Source organism: Agelaius phoeniceus, chromosome 27, assembly GCF_051311805.1.
Source record: "Agelaius phoeniceus isolate bAgePho1 chromosome 27, bAgePho1.hap1, whole genome shotgun sequence".
Taxonomy (NCBI): Eukaryota; Metazoa; Chordata; class Aves; order Passeriformes; family Icteridae; genus Agelaius; species Agelaius phoeniceus.
Genome location: NC_135291.1, coordinates 428999 through 450058, shown reverse-complemented (window position 1 = coordinate 450058; position 21060 = coordinate 428999). Strand labels below are relative to the sequence as shown.

General features: G+C 54.5%; 2 protein-coding genes across 3 annotated transcripts in view; one reads left to right on the top strand and one right to left on the bottom strand.

Moving 5' to 3' along the window:
- Nucleotides 1-2897: 2897 nt before the first annotated feature.
- Nucleotides 2898-9744, bottom strand: LOC143695801 (uncharacterized). The gene is made up of 7 exons (XM_077191029.1): nt 9612-9744; nt 9005-9051; nt 8425-8511; nt 7049-7193; nt 5650-5684; nt 4152-4253; nt 2898-2969 (listed from the first exon to the last, which is right to left on the bottom strand). Exons 1-7 carry the CDS (start codon nt 9697-9699, stop codon nt 2898-2900), a joined length of 576 nt encoding a protein of 191 aa, XP_077047144.1. The 5' UTR covers nt 9700-9744.
- A 237-nt stretch (nt 9745-9981) lies between these two features.
- Nucleotides 9982-21060, top strand: part of GNL1 (G protein nucleolar 1 (putative)) — a 30367-nt gene continuing 19288 nt past the window's right edge. For both annotated transcript variants that reach the window (XM_077191013.1, XM_077191014.1), the window contains exons 1-10: nt 9982-10103; nt 10523-10640; nt 11594-11724; nt 12504-12679; nt 13597-13668; nt 15330-15522; nt 16383-16481; nt 17089-17286; nt 17968-18146; nt 20295-20439. In XM_077191013.1, the coding sequence (XP_077047128.1) occupies nt 10028-10103; nt 10523-10640; nt 11594-11724; nt 12504-12679; nt 13597-13668; nt 15330-15522; nt 16383-16481; nt 17089-17286; nt 17968-18146; nt 20295-20439 (1387 nt within the window). In that variant the 5' untranslated portion in view covers nt 9982-10027. The remainder of the gene's footprint in view (nt 10104-10522; nt 10641-11593; nt 11725-12503; nt 12680-13596; nt 13669-15329; nt 15523-16382; nt 16482-17088; nt 17287-17967; nt 18147-20294; nt 20440-21060) is intronic.

The window sequence follows — 21060 nt, the reverse complement described above, 5'->3', positions numbered from 1 at the left end:
CCAAAAGGGACAAAAATGGACAAAAATGGACAAAAATGGACAAAATGACCCAAAATATCCCAAAATGACCCAAAATGACCCAAAACGGAAAAAAATGACCCAAAGTACCCCAAAATATCCCCAAAATGACCCAAAATATCCAAAACCCCCCAAATTCCAGAAATATCCCAAAATACCCCAAAATATCCCCAAAATCCCCCAAATTCCCCAAAATATTTTAAAATAAACCCCAAATTAAACCCAAAAATCCCCAATTAACCCCAAAAATCCCAAATTAAACCCAAAAAATCCCAAATAAACCAAAAAACCCCCCAAAAAACCCCAAAAATCCCAAATTAAACCCAAAAATCCCAAAATAAACCCAAAATGTCCCAAATTAAACCCAAAAATCCAAAATGACCCAAAAATCCCCAAATTCACCCCAAAATCCCCATTCCCCACACTCACGTTCTCGCTCCCCTTCCGGGCTCCTCCTTCCTCCTCCTCTTCCTCTTCCTCATCCCTCAGGGCCCCGAATTTGTTCTGGCCCAAAAAACCCAAAATTTGGGGTTTTATATCCCAAAAAACCCCAAAAAATCCCAAAATTTGGGGTCATAAATCCCAAAAAACCCCCAAAAACTCCAAAAATACCAAAATTTGGGGGTCTCACATCCCCAAAACCCCCAAAAAACCCAAAAATCCCCAAAAACGCCAAATTTGGGGGTTCACATCCCAAAAAACCCCAAAATCCCAAAATTTGGGGGCTCACATCCCAAAAAACCCCAAAAAACCCCAAAAAACCCCAAAAAACCCAAAAATCCCAAAATTTGGGGTCTCACACCTCAAAAAAACCCAAAAACTCCAAATTTGGGGATTCACATCCCAAAAAACCCCAAAAATCCCAAAAACTCCAAAATTTGGGGTCTTACATTCCCAAAACTCAAAAAAACCCCAAAAAACCCAAAATTTGGGGGCTCACATCCGAAAAACCCCAAAAAACCCCAAAAACTCAAAAAACCTCAAAAACCCAAAATTTTGGAGTCTTCAACCTTAAAAAATCCCAAATTTTGGAGTTTTTGACCCTAAAAAACCCCAAATTTTGGCATCTTCATCCCAAAAAATCCCAAATTTTCGGAGTTTTTGACCCCAAAAATCCCAAAATTTTGGAGGTTTCGACCCCGAATTTTGGAGTTTCAACCCTTAAAAAATCTCAAATTTTGGAGTTTTTGACCCCAAATTTTTGAGTTTTCGGCCCTAAAAACCCCAAATTTTGCAGTTCTTGATCCTAAAAACCCCCAAATTTTGGAGTTTTTGACCCCAAATTTTGGAGTTTTCAACCCTTAAAAAATCCCAAAATTTTGGATTTTTTTATTTTAAAAAAACCCCAAATTTTGGAGTTTTAGACCCCAAATTTTGGAATTTTCAACCCTAAAACCCCCAAATTTTGCAGTTCTTGATCCTAAAAAATCCCAAATTTTGGAGTTTTTGACCCCAAATTTTGGAGTTTTCAACCCTTGAAAAACTCCAAATTTTGGAACTTTCAACCCTAAAAAATCAAAAATTTTGGAGTTTTTGACCCCGAATTTTGGAGTTTTCAACCCTTAAAAAATCCCAAATTTTGGTGGTTTTGATCCTTAAAAAACCCCAAATTTTGGAGGTTTTGACCCTGAATTTGGAGTTTTCAACCCTTAAAAAAATCCCAAATTTTGGAGTTTTCCACCCAAAACCCCCAAATTTTGGAACTTTTGACCCTAAAAAAACCCAAATTTTGGAATTTTTGACCCCAAATTTTTGAGGTTTTGACCCCAAATTTTGGAATTTTTGACCCCAAATTTTGGAGGTTTTGACCCCAAATTTTCGAGTTTTTTACCTTAAAAAATCCCAAATTTTGGGGTTTTTGGCCCTACAAAACCCAAATTTTGGCATTTTTGACCCCAAATTTCGGCCCCTTCACCCCCAAATCCCAAATTTTGGGGTTTTTCCGCCCAAAAAGCCCCAAACCCCCCCCGTTCCCCCCTCACCTTCGTGCCCGGGGCCTCCTCGGAGCCTTCGGCCTCATCCTCATCACTGGGGGCCTCCCCTGAGGATTTGGGGAGAAAAATGAGAAAATTCCCCAAATTTGGGACCTTTGGGATGCCCCAAAAAGGGGAAAATGTTAAAAAATGGGGGAAATCCCAAAATTGGGGAAAAAAAAACAAAATTGGGGGGAAAAATGCCAAAATTGGGGGGAAAAACTCAAAAAATTGGGGGAAAAAAAAGCCAAAATTGGGAAAAAAATCCCAAATTGGAGGAAAAAAACCCCAAAATTGGGGAGAAAAAAAACCAAAATTGGGGAGGAAAAAAATCCAAAACTGGGGGGAAAAAATCCCAAAACTGGGGGGAAAAAACCCCTAAAATTGGGGGAGAAATGCCCCAAAAATGGGGGGAGAAAACCCAAAATTGGGGGAAAAAAATCCAAAAAATTGGGGTAAAAATCCCAAAATTGGGGGGGGAAAACCCCAAAATTGGGGGGGGAAACCCCAAAATTGGGGGAAAAAACCCAAAAATTGAGGAAAAAATCCCAAGAATTGGGGGAAAGGACCCAAAATTGGGGGGAAAAAAATCCCAAAAATTGGGGGGAAAAATCCCAAAAATTTGGGAAAAAAACCCAAAAAATTGGGGGAAAATCCCAAAATTGGGGAAAAAAAATCCCAAAATTGGGGCAAAAAACCCAAAAAATTGGGGGGAAAAAACCCCAAAATTGGGGGGAAAAAGCCCAAAATTGGGGGAAAAAAACCCCAAAAATTTTGGGAGGAAAAAAACCCAAAAATTGGGCAAAAACCCCCAAAATTGGAGGAAAAAAACCCCAAAAATTTGGGTCAAAAAAACCCAAAAATTGGACAAAAAAGCCCCAAAATTGGGAAAAAAGCCCCAAATTTTCACCTTTTTCTTCTCTTTGGGTTTTTCTTTTTGGGATTTTTCTTCTTCCTCTTCTCGGCCTCCTCTTCCTCCTGGGGACACCAAAAATTTGGGGTTTTTGGGGATTTTGGGTCTTTTTGAGGGAATTTGGGATTTTGGGGTTTTTGAAGGGATTTTGGGTTTTTTTGAGGGAATTTGAGGAATTTTTAGGGATTTTGGGGGTTTTTTTTGAGGGATTTTTGGGTTTTTTCAGAAATTTTTAGAGTTTTTTTTCAGGAATTTTTGGGGTTTTTCCCCAGGAATTTTGGGTTTTTCCCCAGAAATTTTTGGGTTTTTTTCCCAGGAATTTTGGGGTTTTTTTCCCAGGAATTTTGGGGTTTTTTCAGAATTTTTTGGGGTTTTTTTTTTCAGAAATTTTTAGGTTTTTTTCCAAGAATTTTTGGGGTTTTTTTTCAGGATTTTTTTTGTTTTTTCCAGGAACTTTGGGTTTTTTCCCCAGAAATTTAGGTTTTTTTTGAGGGATTTTTGGGGTTTTTTCCCATAAATTTTTGGGTTTTTTTCCAGGAATTTTTGGGGTTTTTTCCCATAAAATTTTGGGTTTTTTCAGAAATTTTTAGGTTTATTTTCAGGAATTTTTAGGGTTTTTTTCAGGAATTTTTGGGGGTTTTTTTCAGGATTTTTTTGGTTTTTCCCCAGGAATTTTGGGGTTTTTTTTCAGAATTTTTTGGGGTTTTTTTCAGGAATTTTGGGTTTCTTTTTTCAGGATTTTTGGTTTATTCCCATAAGTTTTTTTTGGTTTTTCCCCAGGAATTTTGGGGGTTTTTTTCCATAAATTTTTGAGGTTTTTTTTTCCAGGGATTTTTGGGGTTTCTTACAGGATTTTTTTGGTTTTATCCCGTAAATGTTTGGGTTTTTTCCCAGGATTTTTTGGGTTTTTTTCCCATAAATTTTTTTTGTTTTTCCCCAGGAATTTTTGACTTTTTTCCCACAAATTTTTGCGATTTTCCCCAGAAATTTTGGGGTTTTTTTCCAGCAATTTTGGGGTTTTTTTCAGAATTTTTTTGGCTTTTTTCCCACAAATTTTTGGGTTTTTTCCCAGGAATTTTGGGTTTTTTTCCCATAAATTTTTGGGATTTTTTCAGGGATTTTTAGGGTTTTTTCCCAGGATTTTTTGCTTTATCCCCATAATTTTTGGTTTTTTTTTCCCCAGGAATTTTGGCTTTTTTCCCACAAATTTTTGGTTTTTCCCCATAAATTTTTGGCTTTCTCCCCACCTTGTTCCCTTTGCCCTTGGTTGTTTTTCTCTCCTTTTCCTCCTCCTCCTCCTCCTCCTCCTCGCTCTGCTCCTCCTTCAGGGCAGCGAAAACATTTCCACCCTAAAAAGCACCAAAAAAACCCCAAATTTTCCATTTGCCCCCAAATTCCACCTGCAGCCACCCTCAAACCCAAAACCCCCCAAAATTCCCATTTTTTATTCAGATTTTTCCCCTTTTTTTAGGATTTTTCCTTGAAATTCCCATCCCTGAGGGATTTTCCCCCCATCCTGAAGGAAATTTCTCATTTTTCTCATTTTTTATTTTCATTTTTCCCCATTTTTGGGGATTTTTCCCATTTTTGGGCTGATTTTCCCCATTTTTGGGCTGATTTTCCCCATTTTTCGGGATTTTTCCCCATTTTTTGCTGATTTCCCCAATTTTCCTATTTTTGGTGATTTTTTCACCATTTTTGGAAATTTTTTCAATTTTTTTTTTGCATTTTCCTCCATTTTTGAAGATTTTCCCCATTTTTGGGATTTTCCCCATTTTGAGCATTTTTTCCCCATTTTTGGCTGATTTTCCCCAATTTTGGCTGATTTTCCCCAATTTTGGTGATTTTTTCACAATTTTTGGGGATTTCTCAAAATTTTTTTGCAATTTTTCCTCCCATTTTTAAGGATTTTCCCCATTTTTTGAGAGATTTTTGCCACATTTCATGAATTCTCCAAATTTTAGGGGATTTTCCCCATTTTTGGCTGATTTTCCCCAATTTTGGGGATTTTTTCACCATTTTTGGAAAATTTTCAATTTTTTTTTGCATTTTTCCTCCCATTTTTAAGGATTTTCCCCATTTTCTAAGAGACTTTTACCATATTTTGTGAATTTCCCAATTTTAGGGGATTTTCCCCCATTTTTGAGCATTTTCCCCATTTTTGGCTGATTTTCCCCATTTTGACTGATTTTCCCCAATTTTGGGCTGATTTTCCTAGTTTTTGTGATTTTTTTCACCATTTTTTGAGATTTTTCAATTTTTTTTGCATTTTTCCTCCATTTTTGAAGATTTTCCCCATTTTTGTGATTTTCCCCATTTTTGAGGGACTTTTGCCATATTTCATGAATTTTCCCATTTTTGGGGATTTTTCCCCATTTTTTAGCTGATTTTCCCCATTTTTGAGCATTTTTCCCTATTTTTGAACATTTTTTCCCTATTTTTGGGGACTTTTCCCCATTTTTATGTATTTCCCCAATTTTTAGACAATTTTCCCTTTTTTTCCCATTTTTCCTCCATTTCTGTGGATTTTTCCTCCCTTTTTATGAATTTTCCCCCCTTTTTGTGGATTTTTCCCCCCTTTTTATGGATTTTTTTCCCCTTTTTTTGTGAATTTTTTCTATTTTCCAGCATTTCCTCTTCTTTTCCCACATTTCCCCCCAATTTCTTGGGATTTTCCCCATTTTTTCCCATTTCCCCTCATTTTTCCCCATTTTTCCCCCCATTTTCGCCCATTTTCCCCCTCACCTTCCTCCTCCTCGCTCCCTTCCTCCCCACTGGAGCTGTGGGCAGAATTTGGGGGGCGTCACTGAGGGGTCCCCGAGGCCTCAGAGCCCCCCAGGACCCCCAAATTCCCCCCAAATTCCCCCAGGACCCTCGAAATTTCCCCCCAAAATCCTCCTCAATTTCCCCCTTCCAGGACCCCCAAAATTCCCCCCCAAATACCCCCCAGGACCCCCAAATTCTGCCCCCAAATTCCCACCCGGAACCCCCCAAATTCCCCCCACAAATTCCGCCCCCCAGGACCCCCCAAATTCCCCCCAAATTCCCCCATAAATTCCCCCCAAATCCCCTCCAGGACCCCCCAAAAATTCCCCCCAAATTCCCCCTTCCAGGACCCCCCCAAACCTCCCCCAAATTCCCCCCCCCAGGATCCCCAAATTCTCCCCCAAACTTCGCCAAATTTCCCCAAAAATTCCCCCCCCAGGACCCCCGAAAATTCCCCCCCAAATTCCCCCCAAATTTCCCAAAAAATTCCCCCCAAAATTTCCTCCCCCAAATTCCCCCTCAGGACCCCCCAAATTCTCCCCAAAATTCCCCCCAGGACCCCCTCAAATTCCCCCCAAATCCCCTCCAGGACCCCTCAAATTTCCCCCCCAAATTCGTTTCCAGGACCCCCAAAACTCCCCCCCAAATTCCCCCAAAATTCCCCCCAAATTCCCCCAAAATTCCCCCCAAATTCCCCCAAAATTCCCCCCCAGGACCCCCCAAACCTCCCCAAATTCCCCCTTCCAGGACCCCCAAATTTTCCCCAAATCTGCCCCCCCAGGACCCCCAAATTCTCCCCCAAACTTCACCAAATTTCCCCAAAAATTCCCCCCCAGGACCCCCAAAAATTCCCCCCAAATTCCCCCCAAATTTCCCCAAAAATTCCCCCCAAATTCCCCCCCAGAACCCCCCAAATTCCCCTCCCCAGGATCCCCCAAACCTCCCCCAAATTCCCCCTTCCAGGACCCCCCAAATTCTCCCCAAACTTCGCCAAATTTCCCCAAAAATTCCCCCCCAGGACCCCCCAAATTCTCCCCCCCAAATCCCCTCCAGGACCCCTCAAATTTCCCCCCCAAATTCGCTTCCAGGACCCCCAAAATTCCCCCCAAATTCCCCCCAAATTTTCCCCAAATTCCCCCTCAGGACCCCCAAAAATTCCCCCAAATTCTCCCCAAATTTTCCCCAAATTCCCCCTCAGGACCCCCAAAAATCCCCCCCAAATTCCCCCAAATTCCCCAAAATTCCCCCCAAGTTCCCCCCAAATTTCCCCAAAAATTCCCCCCAAATTCCCCCCCAATTTCCCCCAAAATTTCCCCAAAATTTCCCCCCAAATTCCCCAAAAATTCCCCCCAAATTCCCCCAAATTCCCCTCCAGGACCTTCCTCCTCCTCCTCCTCCTCCTCCTCGTCGGCCGCGGCCGCCAGGGCCTGGAGCCTCCGGCTCAGCTCCGCCTCCTCGGGCTCAGGCTCCGCCCCCCGCGGCCGCCGCCCCTCCTTCCTCCGCTCCCGCTTCCGCCGCGCCCCCTGTGGGGTTCATTAATATTCATTATGCTAATTAGGTACTCATTACATGCTTGAGGATGCAGGTGGGGTTTGGCTCCGCCTATTTTAGCACCACCCTGCTAAGCCCCTCCCCTTTAAACACATTCAACACCTTCCTAAGCCCCACCCCTTTTAGCCCCTCCCATTTTAGCCCCACCCTATTAAGCCCCCACCCATTGTCCCCTCCCCTTTAACCCCAACCTGTTGGGCCCCACCCCTTTTAGCCCCACCCATTTAGGCCCCTCCCCATTAGCCCCACCCCTTTAGCCCCTCCCCTCCAAGCCCCACCCCTTTAGGCCCCACCCTATTAAGCCCCACCCATTTTCCCCTCCCCTTTAACCCCAACCTGTTGGGCCCCACCCCTTTTAGCCCCTCCCCTTTTACCGCCTTTAGCCCCACCCATTTAGGCCCCTCCCCATTAGCCACACCCCTTTAGCCCCTCCCCTCTAAGCCCCCACCCACTTTGCCCCCTCCCCTTTGAGCCCCACCCATTTCCCCCACCCCTTAACCCCAACCTGTTGGGCCCCACCCCCTTTTAGCCCTCCCCTTTTACCACCTTTAGCCCCACCCATTTAGGCCCCTCCCCATTAGCCCCACCCCTTTTAGCCCTCCCCATTAAGCCCCACCCATTCCCCCCCTTTTAACTCCCACTTGTTTGGCCCCACCCCTTTAAGCCCCTCCCCTTCTGCCACCTTTAGCCCCACCCCCTTTAGCCCCACCTCTTTAGCTCCACCCCCTTTGGTCCCACCCATTTTACCCCACCCACTTTAGCCCCTCCCCTTTAACCTCATTCCATTGGCTCCAACCTTTTTTAGCCCCTCCCCACTGGCTCCACCCCTTTAAGCCCCTCCCCTTTAGCCCCACCCACTTAATCCCACACCCAATTGAAACCCACCCATTTTAGCCCCTCCCCTTTAGCTTTTAGCCCCTCCCCTTTGATCCACACCCCCTTTAGCCCCACCTCTTCAACCCCACCCTCTTTATCCCCTCCCCTTTATGCCACACCCACTTTAGCCCCTCCCCTTCCCCTAACCCCGCCCTTTTAAGCTCCTCCCCCTTTAACCCCTCCCACAATCCCCACCAATTAAGCCCCTCCCACCCCAATTAACCCCTTCCCCACCCTCCCCTTCACAAACCCCACCCCAATCACCCTAATTAGCAGAACAAATTAATGTAATTTGCATAACTTATTAGCCTAATTAGCATAATTAACCTGGGCGGGTGCTGGCCCCTCCTTCTCGGGGGCAGGAGGGGGCGGGGCCGGCGCCGCCTTCTCCTCCTCAGCCAATTCCTCGAAGAACTGGGGGGAAAATTCGGGAATTTGGGGAAAATTCGGGAATTTTGGGGGGAAAAATGGGAATTTTGGGAAAATTTGGGGCTTTTGAGGGGAAAGTTGGGAATTTTGGGAAAGTTCAGGAATTTTAGGGAAGAAAATGGTAATTTTGGAGGGAAATGTCAGAATTTGGGGGGAAAATGGGAATTTTAGGGGAAAAATTCAGGAATTTTGGGGAAAATTGGGAATTTTGGGGGGGAAAATGGGAATTTCAGGGAAATCTGGGAATTTTGGGGGGAAAAAGGGAATTTTTGGGGAAGATTTGGAACATTTGAGGGGAAAGTTGGGAATTTTGGGAAAATTCGGGATTTTTGGGGAAGAAAATGGGAATTTTGAGGGGAAATCCAGGAATTTCAGGGAAAATCCGGGAATTTTGGGGTCCTGGAATTTCGGGAATCAAGGGAGGGGTCCCCAGGAATTTGGAGGAGGGGTCAGAGGTCAAAGGTCAGGGGTCACTCACGGATTTCTTGCCCTTCCGGTCCTTCTTGCCCTTCTTGACCGGTTGCTCTGGGGAGGGAGGGGTTAAATGGGTCTGGGGGCGCCCCAAAATCCAAAAGTTTGGGGGGAGGCCCCTCCCCAAATTTGGGGGTTGGTCGAGGGGAGGGGTTCCCCCAAAATTGATGGGTTTGGGGTGAAAAAATGGGGGGAAAAAAGAAATGGGCACAAAATCCTGAGGGGCTCTCCCCAAATCCTGAGGGTTCCAGCCCCGGGGGTCTCCCCAAAATCCCGGGGTCCCCTCACGGGATTCTCTCCCCCCTCACAATTTTGGGGTCCCCTCACGGGGGTCTCACCCTCATCCCCCCCCCAGTTTTGGGGTCCCTTCCTGGGGGTCTCCCCTCAATCCCGGGGGTTCCGTTCCCGGGGTCCCCCCTCAGTCCCGGGGTCCCCTCACGGGGGTCCCACCCCCTTCCCGCCATTTCTGGGGTCCCCATCCCCTCCAATCCCGGGGTCCCATTACGGGGGTCTCCCCCCAATCCCGGGGTCCCATCCCGGGGGTCTCACCCTCCTCCTCCCCCCATTTCCCGGGGGTCTCCCCCAATTTCGGGGTCCCCTCCCGGGGGTCTCACCCTCCTCCTCCCCCCCCTTCCATTCCTCCTGCTTGGCCCCCGCCTGCCGCGCTCCCTTCGGCATGGCCGGGCACCGCGCACTGCGCATGCGCCGCCACCGCCGTCCAGAGCTGCTTCCGGGCCGCGACGCCGCTTCCCATTGGTCCGCTCCTCCTCAAACCCCGCCCACCGCCCACGCGCTTCTTTCGCTATTGGCTAGCGCCTTTTTGTCCCGCCTATCCCTGAGGTAACGCGTTCTCCTATTGGCTGATCCCACCCTGCCGGGTGCGCTGCGCTGCTATTAGTCGGCCGACCTGTCAATCACGCCGCGGGCCCGAGGCGATTCGCCGGCCTATTGGCTCCTCCCCTCAGCGTGTCTCCGCCCCTTTAAGCCTATTGGCGGAGCGCGGCCCCGCCCCGTCACGTGCGCTCCCGTCATGCCCCGCAAGGTGCCGTTCAGCGCCAAGCGGAAAAAGCAACAGCTCCGGGACCGGCGGGAGCGGAAACGGGGCGGTGAGGGAGGGGCTGGGGGCTCCGGGAGAGGGGGTCGGGACCCTCGGGATGGGGGGAGAGGGACCCCCGGGGATGGGGGCGCTGAGAGAGAGGGGAAAGACCCCCGGGGATGGGGGCTGGGGGCGCCGGGAGATAGGGACGGGACCCCCGGGAATGGAGGCTGGGATCTCCGGTTTATGAGGGGAAAGGCCCCCGGAAATGGGGGCTGGAACCTTCGGATCATGAGGGGAAAGACCCCCGGGGATGGGGGCTGGGGGCCCCGGTTTATGAGGGGAAAGACCCCCGGGAATGGAGGCTGGGAGCCCCGGGAGAGAGGGGAAGGACCCCTGGGAATGGAGGCTGGGGCCTTCGGATTATGAGGGGAAAGAGCCCCGGGAAGGGGCCCGGGACCCCCTGAGCTCTCACCCTGGTGGCCTCAGATGCCCCGGCCGGGCCGGCCTCGGGCCCCGGCAGCCGCAGCGGGAGCCGCGAACGGGGCGGCGATGGCCCCCCCGGAGACCCCCCCTCAGAGCCCCCCCGGCGCCACGACCCCGGCAGGTGAGAGGGGGGAAAATAACGGGATTGGGATGGGGATTAACGGGAGGGAAAGCACGGACTGGATTTGGGTTGGGAATTAACGGGAGGGAAAACCCGAGCTGGATTTGAGGTGGGGATTAACGGGAGGGAAAGCCCGGCCTGGATTTGGGTTGGGAATTAACGGGAGGGAAAACTCGGACTGGATTTGGGTTGGGAATTAACCTAAAGGAAAGCCTGGACTGGATTTGAGGTGGGGATTAATGGAACGGAAATCCCGGACTGGATTTCGGATGGGAATAAACCTGAGGGAAAACCCGGACTGGATTTGGGGTGGGGATTAATAGGAGAAAGAGCCTGGACCGGATTTAGGCTGGAATTGGGAATAGGAGAAAACTTGGACCGGATTTTGGATGGGAATTAAAATGAGGGAAAGCCCGGACTGGATTTGGACTGGGATTGGGAATAGGAAAGAGTCAGGACTGGATTTTGGATGGAGATTAACGGGAGGGGAAACCTGGAGTGGATTTGGGCTGGGAATGGGAAACCGCCTGGATTGGATTTAAAGTGAAATTGGGGTTGGGGGAAACCTGGACTGGATTTGGGCTGGGAATTAATGGGAGGGAAAACCTGGCCTGGATTTCACTGGAACCCAGGCTGGAGACAAAACCTGGCCTCGATTTCACTGGAAACCCAGGCTGGAGGGAAAACCTGGCCTAGATTTCACTGGGAATCAAGGTTTAAGGCAAAACCCAGCCTGGATTCCACCCGGAGCCCGGGCTGGAGGCAAAACCCAGCCTGTGTTTCACCTGGAACCCAGGCTGGAGGGAAAACCTGGCCTGGATTTCACTGGAACCCAGGCTGGAGGGAAAACCCGGCCCGGATCCCGGGTGTCCGGGCCCAGAGCGGGGTCCAGCCGTGGGTGGGGGACCCCATGCGGGGGTTCCGGCCCGGTGACCCCCCCAGTGCCCCCCCAGGTTCCGGCTGCAGCTGGGGGGGCCCCGGGCCGAGGCCCTGGAGCGGAGCCGGCGCCGGGCCCAGGAGGAGCTGCTGGAGCTGCTGCCCGAGAGCGCCCTGGAGCTGGACCCCGACAGCGTCTACGGGCCCGGTGAGGGGGCGGGGCAATGGGAATGGGGAGGGGCTAATGGGAATGGGGAGGGGTCAATCAGAATGGGGAGGGGCTAATGGGAATGGGGCAGGGCTAATGGGAATGGGGAGGGGTCAATCAGAATGGGGAGGGGCTAATGGGAATGGGGATGGGGTCACCGGGAATGGGGAGGGGTCCCTGGAATGGGGCAGGGCCAATGGGAATGGGGAGTGGCCAATGGGAATCGGGAGGGGCTAATGGGAATGAGGCGGGGCTAATGGGAAGGGCGAGGGGCCATTGGGAATGGGGAATTGGAGGGGGCACTGGGAATGGGGAGTGGCCAGTGGAAAGGGGGAGTGGCCACTCTGAATGGGGCGGGGCTAATGGGAATAGGGAGGGGTCACTGGGAAAGGGGAGGGGTCACTGGGAGGGAGAGTGGCCACTGGGAATGGGGCGGGGCTAATGGGAATGGGGCGGGGCTAATGGGAATGGGGAGGGGTCAATGGGAATGGGGCAGGGCTAATGGGAATGGGGAGGGGTCACTGGGAATGGGAAGTGGTCACTGGGAATGGGGAGGGGCTTTTGGGAATGGGGAGGGGTCACTGGAAAGGGGGAGTGGCCACTCTGAATGGGGCGGGGCTAATGGGAAGGGGGAGTGGCCATTGGGAGGCACAAAATGGCCCCTGGGAGGGACAAAATGGCCCCTGAAGGAACAAAATGGCCACTGGAAAGGACAAAGTGCCCCCAGGAGGTGCCCCCACCCCAGGGTGACCCCCCTGTCCCCCCCTTTGTGTCCCCAGGCCTGGATTTCCCCCGGCGCCCGGCCTGGAGCTTTGGGATGAGCCCCGAGGAGCTGCGGGCGCGGGAGGAGGCGGCGTTTGGGGACTTCCTGAGGGCGCTGGGGGACACCGGGGACACCCCCGGGGACAGCGGAGGGGACAGGCGGGGCCTGGCGCCCTTCGAGCACAACCTGGAGGTGACAAAAGCTGGGTTTGGGGGGAGTTGGGGACATTTTGGGGGGGTTAAGGGGGTCTTGGGGACGTTGGGGACAGGGAGGGGGACATGGTAGGGGGGGTTAAGGGGGGTTTGGGGACATTTTTGGGTGGGTTGAGGGGGGATTTGGGGACATTTTGGGGAGGTTTGGGGACATTTTGGGGGGGTTAAGGTGGGGTTTGGGGACATTGGAGGGATTTGGGGACATTGGGGACAGGGAGGGGGACATGGGAAGGGAGGTTAAGGGGGGTTTGGGGACATTGGGGATATTTTGGGGGGGTTTGGGGACATTTTTGGGGGCTTTGGGGACATTTTGGGGGGGTTAAGGGGTGTTTGGGGACATTGGGGACACTGGGGGGGGTTAAGGGGGGTTTGGGGACATTTTGGGGGTTTGGGGTCATTGGGGACATTGCGGTTGTTAAAGGGGATTTGGGGACATTTTTGGGGGGTTAAGGGGGGATTTGGGGACATTTTTGGGGTGTTTGGGCACATTGGGAACATTTTTGGGGGGTCAACGGGGATTTGGGGACATTTTTGGGGACATTTGGGACAATGGGGGTGTTAAGGGGGATTTGGGGACATTTTGGGGGGGCTAAGGAGGGATTTGGGGACATGCTTGGGGACATTGGGGACACTGTGGGGGTTAAGGGGGGTTTGGGGACATTTTGGAGGCTCTGGGGACATTGGGGACATTTTTGGGGGGTTAAGGGGGGATTTGGGGACATTTTTGGGGTGTTTGGGCACATTGGGGACATTTTTGGGGGGTCAACGGGGATTTAGGGGACATTTTGGGGACATTGGGGACAAGGGGGGTGTTAAGGGGGATTTGGGGACATTTTGGGGACATTTTTGGGTACCCTGGGAGCCGCTGCCCCAGCGCTGTCCCCGCGCTGTCCCCAGACGTGGCGGCAGCTGTGGCGCGTGCTGGAGATGTCGGACATCGTGCTGCTGATCGCTGATGCGCGGCACCCGGTACACCTGGGGCACCTCATTGTCACCTGGGTCACCTGGGGCACCTCATTGTCACCTTTGTGTCACCTGGGTGTCATCCTGGGTGTCGCCTGTGTCATCTGTGTGACACCTGTGCCACCTGTATCACATCTGTGTCACCTGGGTGTCACCTGGGTGTCACCTCTGTGTGTCATCTGTACCGCCTCTGTGTCACTCGGGTGTCACCCTGCATGTCACCTGTGTGATCTGTGTGTCACCTGTGTCACCCGGGTGTCATCTGTGTCACCTGGGACTGTCCCTGTGTCACCTGTGTGTCACTTGGGTCACCTGTGTGTGTGATCTGTGTGTCACCTGTGTGTGATGTGTTTCACCTGGGTGTCATCTGGGTGTCACCTCTGTGTCATCTGTGTCATCCTGTGTCCCCTGGGTGTCCCCCTGTCCCTTGGTGTCCCCCTGACTGTCCTTGACTGTCCCTTTGTGTCCCCTGTGTGTCCCCAGGCCCTGGGCGTGCCCCCGTCCTTGTGTGCCCCCATCCCTGACTGTCCCCTTTGTGTCCCCCCAGGCCCTGGGTGTGCTCTTTGTGTCCCTGACTGTCCCCTTTGTGTCCCCCTGTCCCTGATTGTCCCTTTGTGTCCCCTTTGTGTCCCCCTGTCCCTGACTGTCCCTTTGTGTCCCCTTTGTGTCCCCCCATCCCTGACTGTCCCCTTTGTCCCCCCAGGCCCTGGGCGTGCCCCCGTCCCTGTGTGCCCCCATCCCTGACTGTCCCCTAGGCTGTCCCTGACTGTCCCCTTTGTGTCCCCTTTGTGTCCCCCCATCCCTGAGTGTCCCCTTTGTGTCCCCCTGTCCCTTTGTGTCCCCTGTGTCCCCCCCATCCCTGACTGTCCCCTTTGTGTCCCCTCTGTCCCCAGGCCCTGGGTGTGCCCCCATCCCTCTGTGCCCCCTGTCCCCTGTGGCCCCCTGTCCCTGTCTGTTCCTGAGTGTCCCTTTGTGTCCCCCCTGTCCCCTTTGTGTCCCCTGTGTCCCCCCATCCCTGACTGTCCCCTTTGTGTCCCCTGTGTCCCCCCAGGCCCTGGGCGTGCCCCCGTCCCTGTGTGCCCCCTGTCCCTTTGTGTCCCCTTTGTGTCCCCGCATCCCTGATTGTCCTCTTTGTGTCCCCCTGTCCCCCTTTGTGTCCCCCCATCCCTAAATGTCCCCTCTGTCCCCCCAGGCCCTGGGTGTGCCCCCGTCCCTGTGTGCCCCCTGTCCCCTTTGTGTCCCCCCATCCCTGACTGTCCCCTTTGTGTCCCTGTCCCTGACTGTCCCTGATTGTCCCTTTGTGTCCCCTGTGTCCCCAGGCCCTGGGTGTGCCCCCATCCCTGTGTGCCCCCATCCCTGTGTGCCCCCTGTCCCTTTGTGTCCCTGTCCCTGACTGTCCCTGACTGTCCCTTTGTGTCCCCTTTGTGTCCCCTGTGTCCCCCCAGGCCCTGGGCGTGCCCCCATCCCTGTGTGCCCCCTGTCCCTTTGTGTCCCCTTTGTGTCCCTGTCCCTGACTGTCCCTGACTGTCCCTTTGTGTCCCTTTGTGTCCCCCCAGGCCCTGGGCGTGCCCCCATCCCTGTGTGCCCCCTGTCCCTTTGTGTCCCCTTTGTGTCCCTGTCCCTGACTGTCCCTGACTGTCCCTTTGTGTCCCTTTGTGTCCCCCCAGGCCCTGGGTGTCCCCCCGTCCCTCTGTGCCCACGTCACGCAGGCCCTGGCCAAGGGCCTCATCCTCATCCTCAACAAGGTGGACCTGGCCCCGCCCTCGGTGGCCGTGGCCTGGAGCCACCACCTGAGGGCCCGGTATGGACCCGCCCGGGTGGTCCCGTTCAGCACCAACCCTGGACCCCCCCCTGGCCCTGGTAAATGATTGGGGGGGATTTGGGGTGAATTTGGGGGGTTTTGGGGGGATTTGGGGTGAATTTGGGTGAATTTGGGAGCCACCACCTGAGGGCCCAGTACGGCCCCGCCCGGGTGGTCCCGTTCAGCACCAACCCCGGACCCCCCCCTGGCCCTGGTAAATGATTGGGGGGGATTTGGGGTGAATTTGGGGGGATTTGGGGTGAATTTGGGGGGTTTTTTAGGAGGTTTTGGGGTGAATTTGGGGGGTTTTTAGGAGGTTTTGGGGTGAATTTGGGAGCCACCACCTGAGGGCCCGGTATGGCCCTGCCAGGGTGGTCCCGTTCAGCACCAACCCCGGACCCCCCCCTGGCCCTGGTAAATGATTGGGGGTGAATTTGGGGGGTTTTGGGGTCGATATTGGGGGTTTTGGGGTGAATTTGGGGAGTTTTGGGGTGAATTTGGGAGCCACCACCTGAGGGCCCGGTATGGACCCGCCCGGGTGGTCCCGTTCAGCACCAACCCCGGACCCCCCCCTGGCCCTGGTAACACCCTAAAGGAGTTTGGGGTGAATTTGGGGGCTTTTGGGGTCGATATTGGGGGGATTTGGGGTGAATTTGGGGAGTTTTGGGGTAAATTTGGGGTGTTTTGGGGGGATTTGGGGGTTAATTTGGGGGGATTTGGGGGGGATTTGTGGGGTTTGGGGTGGCATTGAGAGGATTTGCGGTGACCCTGGGCTGCTTTTTGGGGTGATCCTGGCTGGTTTTGGGGTCTCCAGGGCTGTTTCTGGGGTCCCCAGGGCTGTTTTTGGGGTGACATTCTGTATTTTTGGGGTAACATTTGCCGTTTTTGGGGTGACATTTGGTGTTTTTGGGCTCCCCAGGGCTGCAGAAGAGGCAGAAGAAGAGGGGGGGGCGCTGGGGCCGCGCCATGGGACCCCGGCTGCTGCTGGAGGCCTGCGAGGAGATCGTGGGGGGGGCGGGTGCGTGGGGAGGGGCCTGGGGGGGTCCTGGGGGCGTTTGGGGGGCCCTGGGGTGATTTGGGGGGGGTTTAGGGGGTCCTGAGGTGATTTGGGGGGGTCCTGGAGAGGTTTGGGGGGGTTTGGGTCTATGGGGAGGGGTCCCTGGGGGGTCTCAGGGTTGAATTGGGGTTGGGGTCACCCATCCAGGCCCTGCCCGGGGCGGACCCTGCTTAGCTTTGTGACGGGTGGGGGTGACACTAAGGGGGACCCTGGGAGGGGGGGGATCCCTGTGTCCCCAGTGCCCCCCAGTCCCTCCCAGTGCCCCCCAGTCCATCCCAGTATCCCCCAATCCCCTCCCAGTCCCCCCCAGTCCCCTCCCAGTTCCCTCCCAGTCCCCCCCAGTCCCTCCCAGTCTCCCCCAGTGCCCCCACAGTCCATCCCAGTCCCTCCCAGTCCCTCCCAGTATCCCCCAGTCCCCCATAATCCCCTCCCAGTCCCCCCCAATCGCACCCAATCCCCTCCCAGTCCCCCCAGTCCATCCCAGTATCCCCCAGTATCCCCCAGTCTCCTCCCAGTCCCCCATAATCCCCTCCCAGTCCCCCCCAGTATCCCCCGTTCTCTGTCCCAGTTGACCTCAGCAGCTGGCGGGCGCGGCTGGAGCGGGCGGAGCAGCGCCCCGAGGATGATGAGGATGAGGAGGAGGAGGAGCCCCCGGTGGGGGAGGAAGAGGAGGAGGAGGAGGAGGAAGGGGCGGGGCCTGGGGGCGTGGCCCCGCCCCGGCAGTGGGAGCGCTACCGGCACGGCGTGCTGACCCTGGGCTGCGTGGGTGGGTCAGGGGGCGGGGCCAAGGGGGAGTGGTCGTTGGGGTGGGAATTGGGTGTGGTCATTGTGGGTGTGGTTAGTGTGGGTATGGTCATGTGGGTGTGGTTATTGGGGCGTGGTCATTGGGGTGTGGGTGTGGTCACTGGGTGTACCCAGGTGGGCGTGTCTCAATGTGGGTGTGGTTTATTGGCTGTGTCTCCCTGTGGGTGTGGTTTATTGGCTGTATCTCCCTGTGGGTGTGGTTTGTGTGGCTGTGGTTTATGTGGGCGTGTCTCCCTGTGGGTGTGGTTTATGGGGTTGTATCTCCCTGAGGGTGTGGTTTATTTGCTGTATCTCCCTGTGGGTGTGGTTTATGTAGGTGTGGTTTATATGGCTGTATCTCCCTGTGGGCGTGGTCTATGGGGCTGTATCTCCCTGTGGGCGTGGTTTATGTGGGTGTATCTCCCTGTGGGTGTGATTTATTGGCTGTATCTCCCTGTGGGTGTGGTTTATGTGGGTGTGGTTTATATGGCTGTATCTCCCTGTGGGTGTGGTTTATGTAGGTGTGGTTTATGGGGCTGTATCTCCCTGTGGGTGTGATTTATGCAGCTGTATCTCACTGTGGGCGTGGTTTATGGGGCTGTATCTCCCCGTGGGCGTGGCCCGTGTGGGCGTGGCTCACGGCGCTCGCTCTGGCCCCGCCCAGGGCTGCCCAACGCAGGCAAATCCTCGGTGCTGAACGCGGTGCTGGGCCGCAGCGCCGTGGGCGTGTCCCGGGCCCCCGGCCGCACCCGCTACTTCCAGACCCATTTCCTGACGGCCCAGGTGCGGCTCTGCGACTGCCCCGGCCTCGTCTTCCCCTCCCGGGCCCCACCTGAGCTGCAGGTGAGACCTGAACCCCCTCGGGTGTGACCTGAACCCCCTCAGGTGTGACCCCAACCTGGTCAGGTGTGACCCCAAACCCATCCTGACCCTGCCAGGTGAGACCTGAACCCCCTCAGGTGTGACCCAAACCCACCCTGACCCTGCGAGGTGTGACCCAAACCCCACCAGGTGTGACCTGAACCCCCTCAGGTGTGACCCCAACCCTGCCAGGTGTGACCCCAACCCCATCCTGACCCTGCCAGGTGTGACCCCAACCCCATCAGGTGAGACCTGAACCCCCTCGGGTGTGACCCAAACCCCTCCAGGTGTGACCCAAACCCCCTCAGGTGTGATCTGAACCCCCTCAGGTGTGATCTGAACCCCCTCAGGTGTGACCCAAACCCTGCCAGGTGTGACCCAAACCCCGCCCCGGCCTCGTGTTCCCCTCCCGGGCCCCACCTGAGCTGCAGGTGAGAGCCTAAAACCCATCCTGACCCTGCCAGGTGTGACCCAAACTCCTCCAGGTGTGACCCAAACCCATCCTGACCCTGCCAGGTCAGACCTGAACCCCCTCAGGTGTGACCCAAACCCTTCGAGGTGTGACCCAAACCCACCCTGACCCTGCCAGGTGTGACCCCAACCCCACCAGGTGAGACCTGAACCTCCTCAGGTGTGACCCAAACCCCTCCAGGTGTGACCCCAACCCCGCCAGGTGTGACCTGAACCCCCTCAGGTGTGACCCCAACCCTGCCAGGTGTGACCCCAACCCTGCCCCAGCCTCGTCTTCCCCTCCCGGGCCCCACCTGAGCTGCAGGTGAGACCTGAACCCCCTCGGGTGTGACCCCAACCTGGTCAGGTGTGACCCAAACCCATCCTGACCCTGCCAGGTGTGACCTGAACCCTCTCAGGTGTGACCTGAACCCCCTCAGGTGTGACCCCAACCCCACCAGGTGTGACCCAAACCCTGTCCTGGCCTCGTCTTCCCCTCCCGGGCCCCACCTGAGCTGCAGGTGAGACCTGAACCCCCTCAGGTGTGACCCAAACCCACCCTGACCCTGCCAGGTGTGACCCAAACCCCTCCAGGTGTGACCCCAACCCTGCCCCAGCCTCGTCTTCCCCTCCCGGGCCCCACCTGAGCTGCAGGTGAGACCTGAACCCCCTCAGGTGAGACCTGAACCCCCTCGGGTGTGACCCCAAACCTGCCAGGTGTGACCCCAAACCCATCCTGACCCTGCCAGGTGTGACCTGAACCCTCTCAGGTGTGACCCCAACCCTGCCAGGTGTGACCCAAACCCCGCCCTGGCCTCATGTTCCTCTCCAGGGCCCCACCTGAGCTGCAGGTGAGACCTGAACCCCCTCAGGTGTGACCCCAACCTGGTCAGGTGTGACCCCAAACCCACCCTGACCCTGCCAGGTGTGACCTGAACCCCCTCAGGTGTGACCCCAACCTGGTCAGGTGTGACCCCAACCTGGTCAGGTGTGACCCCAACCCTGCCAGGTGTGACCCCAACCCCGCCCCGGCCTCGTGTTCCCCTCCAGGGCCCCACCTGAGCTGCAGGTGAGACCTGAACCCCCTCAGGTGTGACCTGAACTCCCTCAGGTGTGACCCCAACCCCACCCCATGAGACCCAAACCCCGCCAGGTGTGACCCCAACCCTGCCAGGTGTGACCTGAACCCCGCCAGGTGTGACCTGAACCCCCTCAGGTGTGTGACCCCAAACCCATCCTGACCCCGCCAGGTGGGACCCCCAGCACCCCCAGGTCCTGGCAGGGCTGTACCCCATTGTCTCTCTCCTGTTGTAGGTCCTGGCAGGGCTGTACCCCATAGCCCAGCTCCAGGACCCCTATTCCGCCATGGGGTTTTTGGGGGATTTTTGGGGCTTTTGGGGTTTCCCAGGGCTGTACCCCATTATTTTACCCCATTTTCTCTCACAGGTCCTGGCAGGGCTGTACCCCATTGTCTCTCTCCTGTTTTAGGTCCTGGCAGGGGTGTACCCCATAGCCCAGCTCCAGCACCCCTATTCCACCATGGGGTTTTTGATGGATTTTGGGGTTTTTGGGGTTTCCCAGGTCCTGGCAGGGCTGTACCCCATTGTTTTACCCCATTTTGTATTACAGGTCCTGGCAGGGGTGTACCCCATTATTTCACCCCATTATTTCCTTTCACAGGTCCTGGCAGGGGTGTACCCCATAGCCCAGCTCCAGGACCCCTATTCTGCCGTGGGGTTTTTGGGGTCCCGCCTGGCCCTGCCCCCGCTGCTGCAGCTGCGCCCCCCAAACGGCCCCGGCTGGACGGCCTGGGAGCTCTGCGAAGGTGGGGAATGTTCTGGAACCTTCCGGGACCTTCCGGGACCTTCTGGGACCTTCTGGAACCCTCCAGAACCTTCCAGGACTTTCTGGAACCTTCCGGAACCCTGGAATGTTCTGGGGTTTGAGGAACCTTCTGGGACCTTCCAGGACTTTCTGGAACCTTCTGGGACCTTCCAGAATCCAGGAATGTTCTGGGGTTTGAGGGACCTTCTGGAACTTTCCAGGACCTTGGAATGTTCTGGGGTTTGAGGAACCTTCCAGGACCTTCCAGAACCCCGGAATTTTCTGGGGTTTGAGGGACATTCTGGGACCTTCTGGGACCTTTTCTGGAACCTTCTGGAACCTTCCAGAATCCAGGAATGTTCTGGGGTTTGAGGAACCTTCCAGGACTTTCTGGAACCTTCTGGAACTTTCCAGGACCTTGGAATGTTCTGGGGTTTGAGGAACCTTCCAGGACCTTCTGGAACTTTCTAGGCCCTCGGAATGTTCTTGGGTTTGAGGGATCTTCTGGGACCTTCCAGAACCCCAGAATGTTCTGGGGTTTGAGGAACCTTCCAGGACCTTCTGGAACCTTCCAGGACCTCGGAATGTTCTGGGGTTTGAGGGACTTTCTGGAACTTCCGGA

Excerpts from the sequence above, each read along its gene's own strand:
- LOC143695801 (XM_077191029.1), bottom strand. The coding sequence starts at position 9,699 with ATGCGCAGTGCGCGGTGCCCGGCCATGCCGAAGGGAGCGCGGCAGGCG. Across the intron at positions 9,052-9,611 it reads GAAGGGGGGGGAGGAGGAGG|AGCAACCGGTCAAGAAGGGC; the intron begins GTGAGACCCCCG and ends CTCCCTCCCCAG. Across the intron at positions 7,194-8,424 it reads AGGGGCCAGCACCCGCCCAG|GGGGCGCGGCGGAAGCGGGA; the intron begins GTTAATTATGCT and ends TGAACCCCACAG.